Source organism: Sparus aurata, chromosome 15, assembly GCF_900880675.1.
Source record: "Sparus aurata chromosome 15, fSpaAur1.1, whole genome shotgun sequence".
Classification (NCBI taxonomy): Eukaryota; Metazoa; Chordata; class Actinopteri; order Spariformes; family Sparidae; genus Sparus; species Sparus aurata.
Window position 1 is genome coordinate 28,398,791 of NC_044201.1, and position 21,139 is coordinate 28,419,929.

At 44.4% G+C, this 21,139-nt stretch overlaps 1 protein-coding gene across 1 annotated transcript in view; it reads right to left on the reverse strand.

The window, feature by feature from the left end:
• The window catches only part of LOC115596874 (protein kinase C epsilon type-like), a 68,536-nt gene extending 48,163 nt beyond the window's left edge, over window positions 1–20,373 (reverse strand). The window contains 2 exon segments of the mRNA XM_030442310.1: window positions 18,948–19,109; window positions 19,111–20,373. Of these exon segments, the coding sequence (XP_030298170.1) occupies window positions 18,948–19,109; window positions 19,111–19,296 (348 nt within the window). The 5' untranslated portion in view covers window positions 19,297–20,373.
• Window positions 20,374–21,139: the final 766 nt, after the last annotated feature.

The following is a 21,139-nucleotide window of genomic DNA, read 5'->3' on the forward strand; positions in this document are numbered from 1 at the left end:
GAGAGAGAGAGAGAGAGAGAGCTCTTATCAGTGAAGGGAGAGAGAGGGAGATGTGTGTGGATCCATCAGTTATAAAAACACATGTGCACTGCAGCATGTGTGTATAAATATATATACAGCTCACCCTGATAACACGTGTTTATTAGAGATACGTTGTCTTCATCACATCACTCCTCCGCTTCACATCGCCTGCTGGAGTGTGTTCGCCGACAACGACCTGCTGCAGGTCAACAACATCATGTGGTCTCCATCATGTGAGCACCAACGTGTGTGTGTGTGTGTGTTTATATATATATATATCTGTTTTTGTTCATATTGTGCTGGATATGTATTATAGAACATCCTCAAACTGTACGCTCATTTATGGAGAACAGACGCACACACACACACACACACTCTGAGGAAAATTAAATTGCAGGCTTTAACTCAATTGAGCAGGTTTCCCTACATCCGCTCCAATAAATCTGAAGCATGTTGTGTGTCTGTGTGTGTGTGTGTGTGTGTGTGTGTGTGTGTGTTGTTTATAATCGTGCAGCCCTGTGGTGATCACTCACTGCTCTGTACTTATCTTTTCACGACAATTACACATTCGTTCTTTGAGGAATGAAAGTATTTATTGCGCGTAAACTGACAAAATAAATGAAACTATCAAAAACTAAAACAGATGTTCAAAGAAATAAATCATGTTTTTTTTTCTACTTCACAAATGAAATCTGTGTCCTTTTTAAGCCAAACAACTAATTCCATCTTACAGTCGTGAATAACGATGCCACCGTCAGCATGTGAGTGTTTAGTGTCTGTTAACCCTCAAACTGCCAGACAGCCGCTGGCAGCTGAGACTAACTGTTGTTCTTACATGTTTAATAAGTGCTGAAGCTCTGATCCTTTACATATGCTTTAAAACACTCGTGTAAAGTGAAGTTTCTCAGCTTTTCAGCTCCGTAGTAAACATAATTTGGTCATCACATTCTGCAGCAATGACTCATCGAGTAGAAGCCCACGTTGTTTCTTCCTCTGGGCCGACAGGAGAGCTACCTCTGTTGTTCGCGTTCAACAGATGACGTATTTCTCTGGAAAAGTCACTTCTGCTTCAATGTCTTTTTACTCTCTGGACATCTATATGTTCAGTAAGTGAGATGTAGGATTGTTCCTGATTTTCACAGATGAATGTTGATGATAATGTTGTAATAAATGGCTGTAACTTGATGTGAAAGGTCAGATGTAGGCAAAGAATTGTTTACGGAAGTCTGAAACATTCACATGCTTCTTTTTAGATAAATAAGAAAAAACCTTCCTAAAGTTCTGTCTGAGTTTGCAGTAGAAAATTCTGGCAAATAAAATCTCAGACAAAGCAAATGTAACATTTTGACTTTGAATGAGTTGGACTGAAATTTTCAGGTTCTCCTGAATCTAGCTCTGTACAACACCTGATGCTGACGGCTTAACAAAGTAAATACAGGATAATCTGGTCCTCATGCATTGTTCTACGTCTTTAAGGGTTAAAAAAAGAGCTGTGAGCGGTCCAACACTTCACTTGTGATATGGGAGCGCTTGATTTAATGGATCAGAGTGTGTGTTGACATGGACGACTACTACGAGGACAAACTTCTAAACTAAAGACCAGTTAATTAAGGACAGTCCGTCCTATTAGGGATAAAACTGTGTCCACAATTGGGAGACGCTCACTTGTTGGTCGGTGGTTCAGGTACCTGGCAAGTCTCCAGGAAATGAATGTCTGTGTGTTTATGTGTGTGTGTGTGTGTGTTTATGTGTGTGTGTGTGTGTGTGTGTGTGTGTGTGGTGATAACTCCTTGTGATTGCGACTGACCCAAAAATAAAAAGGTCCTTCAGCAAGTGAGGACTCCTGTCCACACCTGCCAGCTCTGTCACGCTTTACACACACAGACATGTACAAAGACACGTACACACACACACACACACACACACACACACACACACAATGTCAAGGTTGAAGTGAAAGCACATGACATTGTTGATCTCTTGGCTCAGATTCACTGTAGACACACTGTACTGTACACAAACACACACCCTTTATTTAGACTCTCCTCTCATGTCGCCGACACAAAGTCCAGAGTAGAATAAAAAAATGTCAATATCAAAAATAAATATTGACGCTTTTTTCTCCCCTCACAACGACCCACATCCAGACCAGACCGTGACAACATGCCAGGATTCAAGAGAGTGTCCAAACTTTACAACCGTGTCTCCATCCAACCAAGACTGCAATCAATGTTTACCAAAATAAAACAGGATGAAGAAGAAAGTAGGCTGCCGAGCCTGTGACTGCCAGTCCAGATGTGTTTCAACATTTGTAAGCGTCGCAGCCGTGTTCATGGTGAAACCTACGGAAGCCTATTGCATTCACTTGAATAATTTTTTTTTGTTAGTTTTTCTGAGAATTTGTTTCTGTGTTTCTGAGTAATTTTGTTTTGGTGTGTTTTCTGAGTAATTTTTTTTCTTCTGTTTTTCAGAGTAATTTATTTTATGGTTGGTTTTTCTGAGTAATTTTTTGGATTTTCTGAATAATTCTTTTTCTGAGTTTAGAGAGCATTTGAAACAATAGCCATATTCATTCCTTTATTGAGAGCTCGATGGAAACAATCATGACCGACTTGTTTAGTTTAATCAAGATTTACTTTGAGCTGGGTTTAACACACTGGGAGATAGTCCTGTCTTTAAGTCATATCGATGGTATTACCGTTAGTTTGTCGACTCTACGCAGGCACCTGAGGACTTTGCAGTTGTTCAGAAGGAAGTCACTATAGGCCCATGGGCGTCACTTGCAGGATAGAGGTTCTCGCGGGAGTTTGAAGTATCGCAATGATTCAGAAAAAAAAATACTCAGAAAAACAGAAAAAAAAATACTCTGAAAAACCGAAAAAAATTATTCAAAAAAACAAACCAAAAAATAAATTACTCAGAAAAAATGATTTTTTTTTTCAAGTGAATGCAATACGCATCCGTAGAAACCAAACTGATATATGTATCTCCAACAAAACCAAGCACTTTTAATGAGACCTTGTAACATCTCCAGTCATGTTTGAGGCAACCAAAGCAGTTATTTTAGGCCTCAACACAATCTTTTCACAACCATAACTAAGTTTAACCTAAGATTGAAAAATTCAACGAAGAGTAACCTAAAGTTGCAGCATTAAGAAGTCTAAAGTTTTAATATATCTTTGGTTTGCAGAATCCTAAATTGTCAACATTTATTCTGGTGAAACCACAAAACAATGTTAAACCTTCAACATGTCATTTTGCAGGAATCGTTTGGATTACATGCATGTGAGCTGACTGGGATGCTTGTGGAGTTACAGATGTTTGAGATGGCATTTCAACACCTGTAATTGTGAAACCACTGGATTTTTTTTTAACAGCCGTGTTTGTGGCGACTAAAAAAGGTATTTTAAGCAAAAAACGTGACCTTTTCTGACCCCTCACCAAGAGGAAAAGAATAAACCAACATTTATTCTGGTGATTGTGCAGCACTTTCTAATTCTGCAGTTGTAGCAGGGATATAATGAGGAAAAGAATCAAAACAAGAGAAAAAAAATCAGTGACAATGATGGAGAGACACAGAAAGAGAGAGAGAGAGAGAGAGAGAGGGAGGGAGGACAGGGAGGACATTGTGTTTTATCTGCACTCAGTGACAGAGAGCACACAGCCTCTGTGGACTGACGCTCTGCAGACCCCCTCACAAATTGGTCCTCGCAAGAATAGAAGTGCATGAGAGCAGTCGATGTGCATGCAGAGGGAGAGAGAGAGAGAGAGAGAGAGGTAGAGAGAGAGAGAGAGAGAGAGAGAGAGAGAGAGAGAGAGAAAGAGAGAGAGAGAGAGAGAGAGAGAGAGAGAGAGAGAGAGAGAGAGAGAGAGAGAGAGAGAGAGAGAGAGAGAGAGGAGAGAGAGAGGTGGCGTAGCTCCAGGAGAGCAGACTGCAGCAGAGAGCTGCTCCACTGTAGCAGCAGTAATGGATGCACCAGAATTAACAGCCTCCCCTCCACAGTCGATTTATGATCAACAAATGGATGCAAATAAATAAATAAAAAAAACGGCAGAGCAGATAAGATACCCACACACACACACACACACACACACACACGCACACACACACACACACACACACACACTCAGGTACTTGAGAGCAACAACTTCATGCAGCTGGACTCACTTCTGCTGCTAATGCACTGGATTTACTTCAAACAAACCAGAACAGTCCAGCCAGAACACACAAACACACACACACACACAAAACACACACACAAACACACACACAAACCCACACACACACACCCTCCTGTCGGCAGCCACTCGTGCCCGTCCTCCTGTTTAGCCACGTCTGTCTGTGCCTAATTTGTCCCTGTTGAATAAGTGATGCAGCAACACAGTGAACAGGCCAGCTATGGTTACACACACACACACACACACACACACACACACACACACACACACACACACACACACAGAAACACACATAGAAACACACACAAACAGTCTCTCTGTCTCCTACGAACTACTAAGGCCTTACTTTAATGTGCTGTAAAGAGGTTTTACACTTTAAATCTTCAACTTTAAGACTCAAAATCTTTTTCTTCTATTATTTATTTCCTCTTTGTGGAAAAACGTCCAAACTAAAGTACAGCACATCATATAAAACCCCTCAGAAGGATGAGCGAGGCTTAATGTTTTCAGTTTAAAACGGTTTCCACCAGAACGTTCTGCTCTGCTTCCCGAGGCCGAGTGACACCGTCGCAGTAAAAACGTCCTGAGCATCCACAGTGTGCACACGTCTCTGAGGTCCTCCCTGCAGATATCTGTGTGCACCCTGAGCTCAAAATGTGCATCTGTGCAGAAAGTGGCAGTTAGTGTTTCCTTGTGGTTTCTCACGTGTGAAGATAGAGATCACCGTCTGAAAACAACGGCAAGAGAGAGAGAGAAGAGATGGAGGAGAAACATGTGCATTAACCTCTAACTGACTCACGGCCGGGCGGATGACACCGGGGAGGAACAGGAGGAGGACGAGGACACAAGGGAGAGGGAGGCTGCGGAAAGAGAGAGAAGCTGCGAGAAGATAGGAAGGAGATATTGGTGGAGGGACCAGACATGCAGAACGTTTATAAAAACAATAGACACACACAGCTGTGTTAATAATTCACCATCACCGCGACACTGGACGCATGAGCCTGATCTCCACTCCCATAGTTACTGGATGTCCTCCAGCTACACCAAACTACATTAAGTCATCTAATGATTTACTCCACAGGAGAGCCTTTAAAGACACCTGGACCTTTAAGAGACAGCGCTGATCAAAGATGTGTGTGAGATGATAAATTAAAAAGCAGAAACATGTAACGTATCTTTCATAATAACACAGTAAAGTGAAACTCTCCCCAAAATGCAACCGAGGGTCTTTTTGTGAATATACACGATTTTTGTATTTTCCTTTTCGGGTCAAACTCATTTTCAATGGGAGTGCTACGGGCACTTTTACGCTAGCATCAAAATCTCTATTTTTAAAACAGTAAGAAGTCTCGACACAACATGAAACTTTGCTGGTAGTATCACCAGGGTCTCTACACATGAACACGAGCATTGAGAACATTGTTTGTGTACACAGAGTTTACTAAAAAGAAGGTTTTTGAACAACTCATGTTAGCAGTAGCTTGTTCCGCTCGCCGCCGTCCTGCCAGTGGAGAAGTGTCGATCTCAGAATGCGAATGAATGGACTCCTTTGTTTCTTATATGAGGCTCCTTTTTCAACTTCAAGGTCAATATTGTTTTTTTGCTAACGACAAAACAACTAATTATCCTGCATTTATATGGAACTAGGCTTTAGGAGCGTTCCACCTTAACTGTCCTCCAGGTTACGTCACATTCTGAGATCGACACTTCTCCACTGGCAGGACGGCGGCGAGCGGAACAAGCTAATGCTAACGTGAGTTGGTCAAAAACCTTTCTTTTAGTAAACTCTGTGTACACAAACAATGTTCTCAATGCTCGTGTTCATGTGTAGAGACCCTGGTGATACTACGAGCAAAGTTTCATGTTGTGTCGAGACTTCTTACTGTTTTAAAAATAGAGATTTTGATGCTATCGTAAAAGTGCCCGTAGCACTCCCATTGAAAATGAGTTTGACCCAAAAACGAAACTCTGGTCGATCTTAAAAGTGCCTCTTTAGTCGTAATTATGCTTTTATACGAAGGTTTGACTCGGATACACTCCCAAAAAAGGCATAGGTTGCATTTTGGCGAGAGTTTTCGCTTTAAATTAGGACCTAGATGTTTTACTGCTTCCAGATGATCAGAAAAAACTGTATCTTTGACATTTCTGCACCACATTTCTTGTTACTTAGTGGCAAAAAGTAGAGGTGTCTGCTTTCAGAGTACTGGGTGTGTCTTTTATCACTTGCTGCCTCCAACATCTCCAAGCATAACCCATCCTATCACCACAGAAGTAACGTCATCCATATGTACGATTCAAATCAAAAGAGCGATGATGTGAAGAGACTTCACAACTTTATTTGCCAGGCTGCAATCTCCCGTTTATCACCCGTCTCTCCATCTGTGAGAAATCTTTGACGTCCGCGTTACGATGCATCTTATAATTGAGAAACAATCACACTTCTCCTACAGGGTAGTTACTGCACGTCTGCTGGATGGATTCTCTCTCTGGAGAAAGATAAGAGTCACAACTGCACTTTATACGCTCATCTCCTCTGTAACAGTCATCACACTCGTCTCTACTGCGCTGCCGATCTCAGCGTGAGTGGAGGAGAGTGGAAGAGGCCGCCCACACACCCATCTGCTGCTACTATGTACAGTACACACACACACACACACACACACACACACACACACACACACACACACACACACTCACAACATGCACTAACTCACATATAAGATAACATAAAGGCAAACAAGATGCATTGATGTTAACATTTACACGACGACTTGGCTTTTACTCTCCTATTAAACAAGATCATGAGCTACACTAAACTGCACACACACACACACACACACACACACACACACACACACACACACACACACACACTAACCTATACTATAATGTTTTGCTCTTTTTCTTTTCGTCAGTTCTCTTGTAGATCTGCATGAACACGTTGCCATGTGTCAAATAAAAGGAATTTTCTCTGGGTTATCACACACACACACACACACACACACACACACACACACACACACACACACACACACACACACACACACACAATGAATCCTATTGTCCTTCCCCCCCGAGCACTAACTGGAAACATACCTGAAGCATTAGTCGACCATTAGCTTCTTCTTAAAGATTTATATGAGGGCTGCTTGGCCTTTAGAAAGAGCGCGCTGCAGAGCCCTGCAGCACCGAGAGGCCTTCAACACACCACACCACACATCTTAAATTCACAAATTGACAAAAGCACGTCTACGTCTGATCCCAGGAGGACTACAGCTGGACACATCTGTGAAATACCTCCAGACACATCTAAACGTTACCTCTGAATCACAGTCTGAGCGGCAGAGAGGAGTCTGCAGTGACTCCAGGTCGCTGCAACAGTCTGTATTAGGAGCTGAATACAAATTAACAGCACAGAAAGTTGCTTTTGATCACAGGATCGATAAACTTCACTCAAGGTCACCTTACTAGCTTTTATCTCAGCTTTCAAGCATCTCTCACTATTCCATCCAGGTCCAGTTCACCGATGAAGAATCCTAAACAGCTCCTGTCTTTTTAATGAAATTTCACTCACATCTTCGATTAAAAAGACAAAGAACATACAGGACAAAATGCTGACAAGTCATTTAAAAAAACCTAAAAACACTGTTGCCGTGGTGACAGGCTTTTACCACCAACTAATAAGCCGCTGACGACACCAGTGTTTCCAATTACAGCCGGCTTTTTACAAGACAAGACACTCGATTCATGGAGAGCGCTGCACGAACTCGCTGCTAATGCAGACCGAACATTCGATACAGCTGCAGCTTCACCGTTAAAAGCATTTAACTTGAAACATGAGCGGACTTTTATCAGTAAGTAGTTCTCGGGAAGTGCAGTGTGGTCGCCTCCTTCTTGTCCCTCAGTCCTGTTTGGGTTGCTGACAGTTCTTGAAGTTCACAGATGACAAACGCGCAGGTTAGTCGTGTTCGACTGCAGCGAGGTGAAAAGGTGAGGAGTGAGCCGCCTCCAGTCGAGGAATATTCTGTTTGTTTGTGATATTTATTTCATTTGGATGGTATACACAGCGACAAGTACATCGACTGCAGCGGGAAAAAAGACGAGTCTGTGAACTAAACGATTTCTTTTTCACTCTTTCTTATCCCCCGACAGGAGTTTGTTTAAGGATTCAATTATTAATGTCACAAGTTGTCAACCGAAAGCTTAATAGGCTTCATGTTAACCTAATCACACTGAGACGCATTCCTCTCAGACACCACACACACACACACACACACACACACACACACACACACACACACACACACACACACACACACACACACACAGAGCTGTCCCAAAGCTAATCACATGAGCTTTAGTCAAGCTGGAGTCATGTGGCTGCATGTATCCTCAAAGAGACCTGCAGCTACACACTCGGGAACACAGCACAGGGAAAGTTACACAAAGTTCAAAACTGTCACTGTGAAAAGTCCTTTAATCCTGAATCTTGCAAAAATCTGCTACTATGAGCCGTTCTTGCACTTAACTTGATGATATTTACTTATTCTTTGATGCAACTGTTGCAGAATTCAATCAAAATGTTGCTAATCTAAAAGTTTTTAATTGGTATTAAACCTCCTGACTCAGGAGTTTGTACTGCATGACGGGGACGTAGGTAATTTCTTTCTGGATTTATTGATTAATCGTTTATGTTTTATGATGTAGTCCAATATGAGTCATCACAAAAATTACCACAAATCTGTTGTATGCATTTGCGACATACAGCTGTTGAGGTGAAGTGTTCATCATCAGGTGTCACTCGTTTATAGCGACCGGGTGTTTTGTCCTCTCTCGTCCTGTTTTGGGAGGAAACGGAGGCGTCTCCTGACTGGGTTGAATTCTGCCTCCTGCTGAGCTCACAGCTGATTTGTCTCCACAGACGCATGACTTTGACCCTCTATGATTTATAAACTTCAGCCCGGTTACATAAGCGCTGCAGTATCTATACCTCTGTGCTGTATGTCAGGACTGAATCCACATGTTTGGACTTTCTTCACCCACCGGGTCATAAAATGCAGATGCTTCTCCACAGAAACGCAGCAGGTGAGGTAACTGCTGGACTGAATCATCTCTTATAGCTGCATCCCATAATCGCTCGTCTTGTCTCAGGTGATAAATCTGCACCTCTCACCACACACTTTCTATCTGTAATTTTATTGGAGCCGGTAAAAGAACTGCGGTGAGTTTATCAGTTTGGCTCCGACTGTTCGCCTGACTTCTTGAAACCAAAGTACGTTTCTGTACGTAATAAGACTGTAAATGCGACTGTCTACTTCAGATGGATCAATACAAACAGACAGTCGAGAGAGAGAGAGAGAGACATGAGAAAATGTAAAGGATAGGCCGTACAGTGAGTGGTTTTTTTCTTGTCCTTTTGTTTACAATTTCATCTCATTTCTGCTGCTGTGAAAAGTTCCGTTGGAGCTAAAGTGGCGCCGACAGAAGCAGCATGAGAAGCAGAGAAGCTGTCGTCACCAGCAGCTTTTGTTTTTTTTCTTCCTCTTGCATTCCTGATGTGTCTGTGTGTGACTGCTGGACTGTTGTTCGTACTGTAAGTGACACACTGGACGCCGACAGGACGGCAGATAGATGAATGACAACAGGAACTGCAGGGGGGCACCTGGGGAGCCATCGCTCTCCATCTCCCTCTTCCCTTCTTTCTCTGGGAAGTAAACTTGGACAGTGAAAACAGGAAGTAGGGCCTACCGTGTGACTCAAACACACTGCTGCTAATATTAGACTCACACACACACACACACACACACACAGCCCAGCCCCTGTTTCCTCCAGTCCACAGTGAGGACACCCCTCTACTACAACCCGCAGGGAAACAGGGTCAACAAGAGAGCAGCCCGAGTTCTTCCTCTAACTCTGTCTGTAAGAGACTTTAACAGAGGCTCGGGAAACTAAAGACGACTCCAGTGAAGTGTTGCAAACCACCAACAGATCCAGAATCAACGGAATACTGCAGTGTTGAAATACACACATTAGAATTAGAATGTGAACATCTAGAAACAACCGTGAAAGAGTCCTAAAGATACGTAAGATAAGTCGATAACTTAATCATTGTGACAAGACTTTTTATCAGCGTTACTATCTAGAATCTTTTGGGTGCCTTGGCATTGATTCTGTACGTCTCTGGCTCTGGCTCAGACTCAAGCAGCTTCTGTGCCTTTGACCTTTCTGGTGCATAAACGTCTTTGCACAAGAACAAACGGTTAATCAGAATCTGCAGTGAGACAGCCGAGCGCTCCACATTCCTCAGATGACTACAGTGACTGCTGCAGCGACGGGGGGAGGTCCCTCACTGACATGAAAGTTGTAGCGCGTCAGATTGTTTCACTCGTCAGTCCAAGCTGAAGCTGTGGTGTCTCTGCAGACTTCTGCTGTGGGATCTGAACCACCGTCGCTGATGCTTTTAACCCGCAGGACGACCGCGTGGCTCCGTCACAGCTCGACACCAAACTAACAGTGTAACAACCACAAGGACGCTGGCAGAGAGACCACCGACACTCAACACTGGAGACGTAATCAGCCCATCTGTTTCTTTGGTCTGTCATTACCCTCGTCATAGAAATGCTGCTTCGACACAGTTCTGTGATGAGGTTTCACCATGAAAGTGATTTAAAACGCTGTCTGCTGGTTATTGTCCTTGTTGGCTGTCTTATTTGATCAACAGCTTAACCAATAAATCCTCAAGGGGGACTGAACACAAAATCTGCTGTTGTTGAGGAAATGAAACACAAAGAAGATGGCAGAATGAAAGCATATAAGTAAGGATCATCTGTGGATTGTCGTCTCAATTAGTCGATTAGTTATTATAAATCTGTTTCCCAGAGGCAAGATAACATCCTTAATGTCTTGTTTTGTTATGCAACCCAGAGATGTTCAGTCACAGTTACTGTCACAAAGGAGGGAGGAAACTGGAAAATATTCACGTTAAAGAAGCTGGGATCTTCTAAGAAAAGATGTTGGCAACTCACCGATTAATCGTCGCATTTCTACACGAGATCTTTCTCTGTCAAACTTGTGAGGTGTGAATCTCTGACGAAGAAGACCTTAAGATTCATCCAAATGTGTCCACACTTAATAAAAATCCACTAAGGCTGAAGGGAAGCTTCATCACCAGTGACTCAGAATCAATGTTGAGCTCGCACAGCTGCTCAGATCGCACCTTTAACACCTCAGAGACGGTACAGAACGGGAGATTATATGATTACGAGCGCGGCTGTTGGATACTGAAGTGTCTGTGTTGGAGTGTTGTTTGCGTCGCTGTTTCCACCTTTTTTAAAAAACAATCAAGTGTGTGAAGTGCCTCTTCACCTGAGCGCCACACCGTGGGATGTGCGTTTAGATGGGAAGTGCTCGTGTGCAGACCACTTAGCCTGACGAACCTTAACTGAGAGTTGCTATTAGAAGAGCTGTGACTGAAATATCACCTGACAAGAACAATGATCTCTGTCTGTAGACAGTGGCGTGCACGGACTTTTTGAAGGGCAGGGGCGAAAACAAGGGCACTTTAGTGCACGTTTTGGCTTCCAAGAAGGCACTTTAGCGTGCATTTTTGCCACCCAAGAGGGCCGTCTATCATGTTTTAACCAGCCATGGGGGCAATTTAGTGTGTTTTGCCAACCAAGATGGCAGTTTAGCGCGCATTTTGGATCCCAGGAGGGCACTTTAGAAGGCGTTTTGGCTCTCGGGAGGGCACTTTAGCGCGCGTTTTGGATCCCAGGAGGGCACTTCAGTATGTGTTTTGGCTCCCAGGAGGGCACTTTAGCACGCGTTTTGGCCCCAGGGGGCCACTTTAGTATGCGTTTTGGCTCCCAGGATGGCACTTTAGCACGCGTTTTGGCTCCCAGGAGGGCACTTTAGCATGCGTTTTGGCTCCCAGGAGGGCACTTTAGCACGCGTTTTGGCTCCCAGGAGGGCACTTTAGTACGCGTTTTGGCTCCCAGGTGGGCACTTAGTATGCGTTTTGGCTCCCAGGAGGGCAGTTTAGCATGCGTTTTGGCTCCCAGGAGGGCACTTTAGCATGCGTTTTGGCTCCCAGGAGGGCACTTTAGCACGCGTTTTGGCTCCCAGGAGGGCACTAAAGCACGCATTTGTGGCTTCCAGGAGGGCACTTTAGCATGCGTTTTGGATCCCAGGAAGGCACTTTAGCACGCGTTTTGGCTCCCAGGTGGGCACTTTAGCATGCGTTTTGGCTCCCAGAGGGGCACTTTAGCATGCGTTTTGGATCCCAGGAGGGCACTTTAGCATGTGTTTTGGATCCCAGGAGGGCACTTTAGTATGTGTTTTGGCTCCAGGACGGCACTTTAGTATGTGTTTTGGCTCCCAGGAGGGCACTTTAGCATGCGTTTTGGCTCCCAGGAGGGCACTTTAGTATGTGTTTTGGCTCCCAGGAGGGCACTTTAGCACGTGTTTTGGCTCCAAGGAGGGCACTTTAGCACGCATTTTGGATCCCAGGAGGGCACTTTAGTATGCGTTTTGGATCCCAGGAGGGCACTTTAGCGCGTGTTTTTCAACAATTAGGCCACGAGCGGGGGCAACTGCCCCCCCTTGTGCACACCACTGTCTGTAGAACACATCCACCAATCGTCCCGTTGAGTTCCCAGATGATTGGACAGATGAACGGCGACATTTCGAGGCTCATTTATGCTTAACGTTACATAAGACAGACGGAGCCTTCTGTCTGTTTTCTGCAGCGTGTTCTCTGGAAGCTTGCACATATGGGCTTCGACGTTCAATTCAATGAAAGCACATTTGTAAAAGTCATCACAGCGACATCAAAACCTGCCTCCCAACACCCCCGCCTCCCCATCCCTCCCTTGTTTAACCAGTTAAAAGCAGACAGCTTCCTTCAACGCCCTCTCCGTCTTCCTCTCGTCTCCTCCTCCCCTCGCTCGACTGCCTGTTGTAGTAAAATCAAACGCTTGTCCTCCCTCTCCGCTGCGTCTCTCTTTAATGACAAGTTCTAACAAGGCGTCTGCCTACACATGAAATCTCTGTTCAGAGGAGCAGAAATCATGCCTGTTCAAAGCGCCCTTCATTCAAAGCTTCAATCACAGCGAGACACAAACTCTACGTGTTCTGTTCGCTCTAATTCTCGTTGCTGGATGCTTTCTGTGTTTCGCGTCCAATTAATTATCCCTTTGTTCATCCGGTTGTTTGGTTCTTGACTGGATATTGTTTTATTTGTGAAACTGATGAAATTGCTTGATTGTGTTAATTAGGGAACTTGATAAGTGCTCAAGGAAAGTCAGGTGTAGTTTTTTCAGTCATCGAAACAGCGTGGGAACATAATCAACTCCTGAACAACTGAAGAATCAAGTAAAAGATAAAACAAGAACCAAAAAAAGTATTAAATGGCTCCGTAGAGCTTGTCTGGCGAAATCCGAGCCCCAGACCACAAAATGATTTAAAAAAGACGTTATTTACATCTCGAAATATTCTCTGTAGCCGCTAAGCTAAAAGTGTTGCTAGGTGCACACTCTGTCTGAAGTGGGTGCACAAGCTTGACCTCGGTTAAGTGCGTAAATAACGCCTTTGCCAGACGAGCCATATGGAGCCATTTCATGTTTTTGATTTTTTTCCCAGCTACTTCAGTTGTTTAGGAGAACGCTGCAGCCACTTTTTTTTTGTTGTGAAGCTCCAGAAATGTTTTGTGGACGACAAAACTACAACTGACTTTCCATCAGGGTGAGAAAAGTTTTCATTTTTAGGGTGAACTCTTAAATATAATATTGTTTTCTGCAAAAGTTTGGCCAAAAAAAGCCACAATATCAAACGTATGACTTGTGTGTTAGATGAAGCACTGCATCGTCAAGGTACATCCACTGATTACACAAATTAAAGGGATATCCCGGTAGTAAATTTAATCCATGGTCTAACCGTGAACTGTTACTCCCTCTCGAGAGATCAAGTTAGCAGACCGCTAATTTACGAAGTTTTATCAACTTCAGAAACGACCGCACGACAACAATACACTGCAGTAAAAGGATCCAAATATAAACCGCCACCAAAAAGCCACAGATAATGCTCAGAACAGCACCAAACTTCAGCAACAGTACAAATAGGGTCTCAGCACATAGTCCGGGGCATCTGACCTCCGCTAGCTTAGCTGGATTTCTATTGTGAAGCTAAAAACAGAGTTCAACTCTCCTCCATCAGCTTCCGGGTCGGGGAAGTCCTGACGCGACGATTACCGAGTGCGGTTAGAAATGCTCAATTCCGTTCTTTTCCCTGTCTGCTCTCAATAATAACTGTTATAAACTGGCAGGTAAGACACATATGAACTTTGATTGCTTTTCCATGGAGTCATAATCATACATTTTCCTCCATGAGCCGCGGAACTCTACTGCACTCGGTAATCGACTCGTCAGGACTTCCCGTCAACAGGAAGCTGCTGCAGAAGAGTGGTAAATTTAGTCAGCTTTTCAGTAGAAATCCAGCTAAGCTAGCGGAGGTTAGATGCCCCGGACTATGTGCTGAGACCCTATTTGTACTGTTGCTGAAGTTTGGTGCTGTTCTGAGCATTATTTGTGGCTTTTTGGTGGCGGTTTATATTTGGATCCATTTACTGCAGTGTATTGTTGTCGTGCGGTCGTTTCTGAGGTTGATAAAACTCCGTAAATTAGCGGTCTGCTAACTTGATCTCCCGAGAGGGAGTCTAACACAGTTTCATGGTGATTTAGACCATGGATTAAATTTACACCGGAATATCCCTTTAAGGAAGACAATCGTCACTTTAAAAGAGGATCCAGTGAAGTGTGGACACGGAGGGAACTCATGAAAGTCTACCGGGGCATTTTGTACAATCCATTACGCAACAATTTTCATATCGTTGGATCTTGTTCTTCACGCCTGCATGAATAATGAGTTCATGTGTGTGTGTGTGTGTGTGTGTGTGTGTGTGTGTGTGTGTGTGTGACCGGCTCGGCTGGTATAATTTGTGCAGTAGGTGATTGATTGCAGGCCGTGCACAGGCTTGCAGGAGGACAGTGACATTTTGATATTTTTAGTCCTTAAGTTATTTATTCTACTAAATGAGCCGGTACTTGTCAGAACACGGGTTTGAGGCTTCTGTTCACACGCTTCCTGTTCACTGAAAATATCTGCTTCAGAGAATTTTCCAACAAAAAAACAACTGATGCTTTTGTTTCTCAGCCGGCGTAAAAACCCTCCAGCACCTTCAGATGCAGAGAGAGCAGGTCGGTGCCGCCACCTTTTCTTTTTAGCCGAAGGACTAATTTTGCGTCATGGGATAAACCCCTCGGAAAGACAAAAAAGTCCCAAATTTCGACATGTTGCGGGGGGTTACTTGATCTGGATCAATATCTGATCTTGCATCCGCTGTTGCTGAGTCACTCTCTAACAATGCAGTTAGAGAAAACGAAAGATTAAAGGAGGAGGGAGGTGTTATTAGATGAGAGGGAGTGTAAAGATGGGTGTGAAAGCAGCAGAAATTGACGCAAACAACAGATGTGAACGGGGGGATGGTGATGCATTCAGGTGCAGTCGTACTGCTGAAACTTTTTGGTTAATCCACAGACTATTTGTTAATTAATCAATAAACGATTCAGTCAACCAGAGAGACTGCACTGTCGGGGACTTGAAATGAAAAACTTGAAACAAAAATGCAACAATAAATGTCAAAATTCTCTCATTTCCAGCTTCTTGAATGTGAATATGTTCTGGTTTCTTTTCCTCCACTGTGACAGAAAACTGGATAACTTTGGTTTGTGGACAAAACAAGACATTTAAGGACATCTTGGGATCTGGGGGGAGAACACTTGATTGCTGGTAGAACCACATATTCCTCTAAGTCTTAAGTCATATCTGCAAAAAAAAATAAATAAAAGATTTGCATGGGAACTCACCAGACACAACTCTGCAAAACCAGCCAGAGCCCAAAAATAACAAATAAATCAAGCCTTGAGTTCAGAAGCACTGTTTTACAATCTGGTTCTAGGCTGAGTGACTTTTCCATCAACTTAACTGTAAAATTCAGATTAATACTCATTTTTATATTTACACAGGAGCATTCTATCAGCTCTTTATGATGTCGTCACAGATATATGATCATTTAAAAGATGGATTTTGATGCCTGATGTGACTCAACAGAAGATTAACAGTCTCCCTGTACATCTAAGTGGACTACGCTTTAAATTTGTAAAGAATAACTTTACAAACAACAGTCTGATTTGTTGACTCTTGAGTGGAACCACATCCTAAAATAATCCAGTGAAATCTTGTTAAAGGACGAAAGGAGGAAACAGAAGCAGTGTGAGGTGACACTGTCAGGTCCACTCACATCAATATTCTGCTTGATATCCTTTTAAACTCATCTAGTAGCCGACCTGTGAGTAGAAATTACTATCGCTCACACTGGGAAACTACACTACATCGGTTGCGTAGCTCCTCGGAGGTGACGCCAACTTCTTCTTTGTCTGAGATGACATCATGCGTGTTGCAACTTAAGTCGAGACATGTTCACTTGCCCGTGGGTGCGCCGCGAAATGTTGCTCGCTCGAAAAAAGATCAAGAAGGATCATTTCATTTCTAGTGAATGGTTCAGAGTTTTCAACCACTTTTTGGAGACGGTGCGACAAAATGTAATCTGAAACACCAGGAGCAGCGTTTGTCTTCTGCACACTGGACACGATCCGTGACAATTTAGGTAGTTCTCCTTAATATTGTGCTGCTTGACAACTCGACATGCTGCCCTTTTTTTCCCCAGGTGTCGTCACTCGTTATATTATGCTCACACGGTTCAGAGACGACTAACAGGACTCACACTGATGTTTATCAGAGGCATCGATGAGTCACTCTCAACTCGTTCCAAAATCTTTAGTCAGGAACTGAGTCTCGACTGTCTGAACATGAGACCTCACAGAGCTCCTACAGCCCCTGAACATCCCTCCGGCCTCACGAGCCTCCCAATGCTCGGCCTTGAAAGAAAAGATTTCTGCTCTGGGCTGTACTTTCTTTTTCTCCGTCCTGTCCTCCTCCTGTTTCATCATCCTCCTCTCTTTCATCTCCCTCTCTCTCTCTCTCTCTCTAATGGACCTGATGGCCTCATCAATAATACACTCAAACATCCGTCTGCTTCAGCAGCCTCAGACAACAATGACCAGCTCCTTCATGCTGCTGCTGTGTGTGTGTGTGTGTGTGTGTGTGTGTGTGTGTGTCTATGTATGTGTGCGTGTGTGTGTGTGTGTGTGTGTGTGTGTGTGTGTGTGTGTGTGTGTGCATGTGGTCCAACCACACCCACTCTCGCCTCTTTTGTAGCTCTGCCGTGGGTCACTGGTTCATCTAACAAGAGCACAACAAAGGTAACAGAATCTATACTGTGTGTGTGTTGTGTGTGTGTGTGTGTGTGTGTTTGTGTGTGTGTGTGTGTGTGTGTGTGTGTGTGTGTACAGTGTTCATTCACGTCGTGCAGCTGCAGGACTGTGTGTGCAGGACAACAGTGTTTGCATTGCATATATCACGTGTGTATAAATATTGATTATCGTTGGTTTTCACAGTTTATTGAAGCTGAAATCTGCATTTTTTAAAAATAGATGAATATACTGTGTATCTCCATGTTGGAGTGTTGGTGGGAGTAAAAGCTGCCGTGGTTGCAGACGCTCTTATACTCACAATTCCCCACAGCAGACGAATATGATGGAGACTTTCAGCGTCTCTTAACCACAACTGCCAAAAACATGGTGGAATATTCAGCAGCTAAAGAGAACTGAAGATTTTTTGTTTTGTGCCCAGCAGACCAGAACAGACGACTGGTTGCTTACAAATTCGTTATAATATGTAAATAATGTTCGTGTTGTGCTCTCAGCTTGTCCACCTGATTCCAGGAGGACCTTCCTGAGGCCTCTTTTTAATTTTAGGAGCCATTAAATCGCACTTATCTGAGCGAATCACACAAACTGACTTCGAGTCATAATAATGTTTTGTTTTGACCGTTCCTCACATTTCCATCTCTTTGTCTTCCAGCAGGATTCAGAATGTGAGTGCAGCACGCTTGTTGTGCCAAGATCTGATAGTGCTGGTGATTGGTTGGCAGGGACGAGCATCAAAGTGATTGATCTGTGTTTCCAAAAGCCCAAGACGACGTCCTGAATATCTCTTTTTTGTCCACAACCCATAATATTCAAGTTACTGTCACATAGGAGTAAATAAATCAGAAACATTCACATTTTAAGAGGCTCAAAACAGAGAATTTTGCCTTTTTTTCCCCTTAGAATTACTGAAACACAATCTAATTCGATTACGCCCTGCATGTTTTATCAGCTCGTCATCGAGCTCTGCTGAAGCCTGATAACGACTCATTCATTTGAATCAGGTGTGTTTGAACAGGTGCTCCCAACGACCACGATCAAAACAGACTGGATTCATCGGTGCAGCTCGGATGGAGAACTTCCTGAATAAAAGGGGCCCAAGAAACTTTCTCCCCCTGGACCCTGTCCACAGTGTTTCAGGCCCTGCTCACATGTATTCTCTCAGGTTAACATCACCATAAATTAAATATACTTGGATGTTGCACTTTGGTTTAAGTTCTACAAGAGAATTAATTGATTAATTGAAACAAACTGCCATGATGCAGCCCTGGTTGTTGTACCTGCACAGGTAAGGACCATCAGCCTCAGTGTGTGTGTGTGTATGTGTGTGTGTGTGTGCGTCAGGGTGTCACATCCAGGTCTTACCCAGTCCTCGAAGTGCTTGCTGCCGTTGTGCAGGATGTCCTCGAACTGGATGATGCAGTTGGCCACGAAGTCGTCGTAGCCGATCGGCGCGTCGTGGAAGACGGACAGCTCGATCCTGCGGCCGTCGTGGACCTCCGTGGTGAACTCGTCGTTCCACGTGGGGACTGTTGGTCTTCTGCTTGGTGGAGGTCTGGCCCACACGGGAGTCGTCCACGTTCAGGGCGATGTACGTGTCCAGGAGGAACGTCTGGGTCTTGGGGCCGACGGCGTGACGCAGGGACCAAGCCGTCGGTTTGAGCTCCAGAGCCTCGCAGATCTTGATCCTCAGCTGCCCGTTGAAGATCACCATGATGCTGAGACGGTTCCAGCACTCGATCCTTGAACCTGTGAGCACGCCTTTCTCTGCTCGCAACCACTTCAAAAACAATCCACTCCTGAATCCCGGCGCTGGTTCAACCGGTGGTCCTCCAGGCGCACACTCCAAATCCTCCCACTTCAATGTGACGGAGGAAAAACGCCAACTAAGAAGCCTGGCGTGTGTTTATGGTGTCTCCTTAAAACGTCCACACTTCTCGAATAAGCTCCAATTTCCCCAGCCCCCCCAAAAAACTAACCAGCCGCAGCTGGAGACGCTTCTTTCCACAGAAGTGCGCCGAGGACACATGAATCGCCACCAGGATCCGAGAGTTAGCGACACACAGACGAGCGAAAGGCCCCAGATGTGAATCGCTCTGTCATGTTTTTTTTATTTTTTTTTCTTACCTAAAAACTCCCGTTAGCTGTAAGCGGGGCACCCCTGGAGCACTAGCCCGTGTTGCATCGCACCGTGTGGCGGGTGGTGTGAGGCTCCAGCCGCCGCGGCGCATCAGGGATGTTCGAGCCGGACCGCTGCGACCAGTCAGCGGCTGGTGAGAGCCGCAGCAGGGGCGGAGAGGAGGGGCAGACCCGGGCTGGAGGGGAGGTGAGTATACAGGGGTTCCAGCTGCTCGGTGCGCGGCCTGGTCTCAGCCCACTGCCGCTGATCTTAACTTCCCGTGCACATACCTCTGGCTGCCTCTCCCCCTCCCCGACGCTGCGCTCTGTCTCCGTCTCTCTGGTGCAGGAAATGCGAAAAACACGTCAGATTTGTCGGAGCCTGGTGTGACAGACGGGGGAGTGCGACGCAACACAGACCAGGCTGGAGGAGAGGAGAGGAGAGTCCCTCTGAGTTAATATATTCCCAGAAAAATGAAACACCTCACATTGTCCCACAGAGGTGCCCTTGAGCAAGGCTCCACATTGCACCTTAGCTGTGCATCCCAAACTGTTGGAGGGGGGAACGCAGTGAAACAGGTGTGAGGTGCTCATCCATCCATCCACTCGATAAAAGGCCAACTGCCAGCTCCATGAAAGATGGGACCTCAGGGGATGGATGGAGGGATATGTGAGGCATGCCTGGAATTTCAAAGAGATGACTGCACGCCATATTAGCCACATGACCAGTGATGTGTGCAGCACTGTACCGCTCATAGAAACAATAAGTCCTCAAAAAGAACAGCTCAGTGGATTCTTATTTCTTAAAAAACATGCAAAGAAAACTTACAAATGGGCCAAAATGTTCGGGTCTAATTTGAGTGAATTTGAGATCTTAGAGAGGAAAAGCAGCATTTTAGATTTACAGCAACTTAAGTTGTCACATTATGGTGAGACGGTCTTGAATTTGGTCAACAAAGGATCAAATTTAGCTATTTTAAAGCGAAACTCTCGCCAAAATGCAACCTAGGCTTTATTTGTGAATGTAAACGAGTCAAACCTTCGTGTAAAAGCATAATTACGATGAAAGAGGAACTTTTAAGATTTACCGTATTTTCGTTTTCAGGTCTAACTCATTTTCAAAGGGAGTGCTACGGGCACTTTTACGATAGCATCAAAATCTCTATTTTTAAAACAGTAAGAAGTCTCGACACAACATGAAACTTTGCTGGTAGTATCACCAGGGTCTCTACACAACATGAAACTTTGCTCGTAGTATCACCAGGGTCTCTACACATGAACACGAGCATTGAGAACATTGTTTGTGTACACAGAGTTTACTAAAAAGAAGGTTTTTAGAACAACTCATGTCAGCAGTCATGTTTGCTTGTTCCACTCGCGAAGTGTCGATCTCAGAATGTGACGTAACCTGGAGGACAGTTAAGGTGGAACGCTCCTGA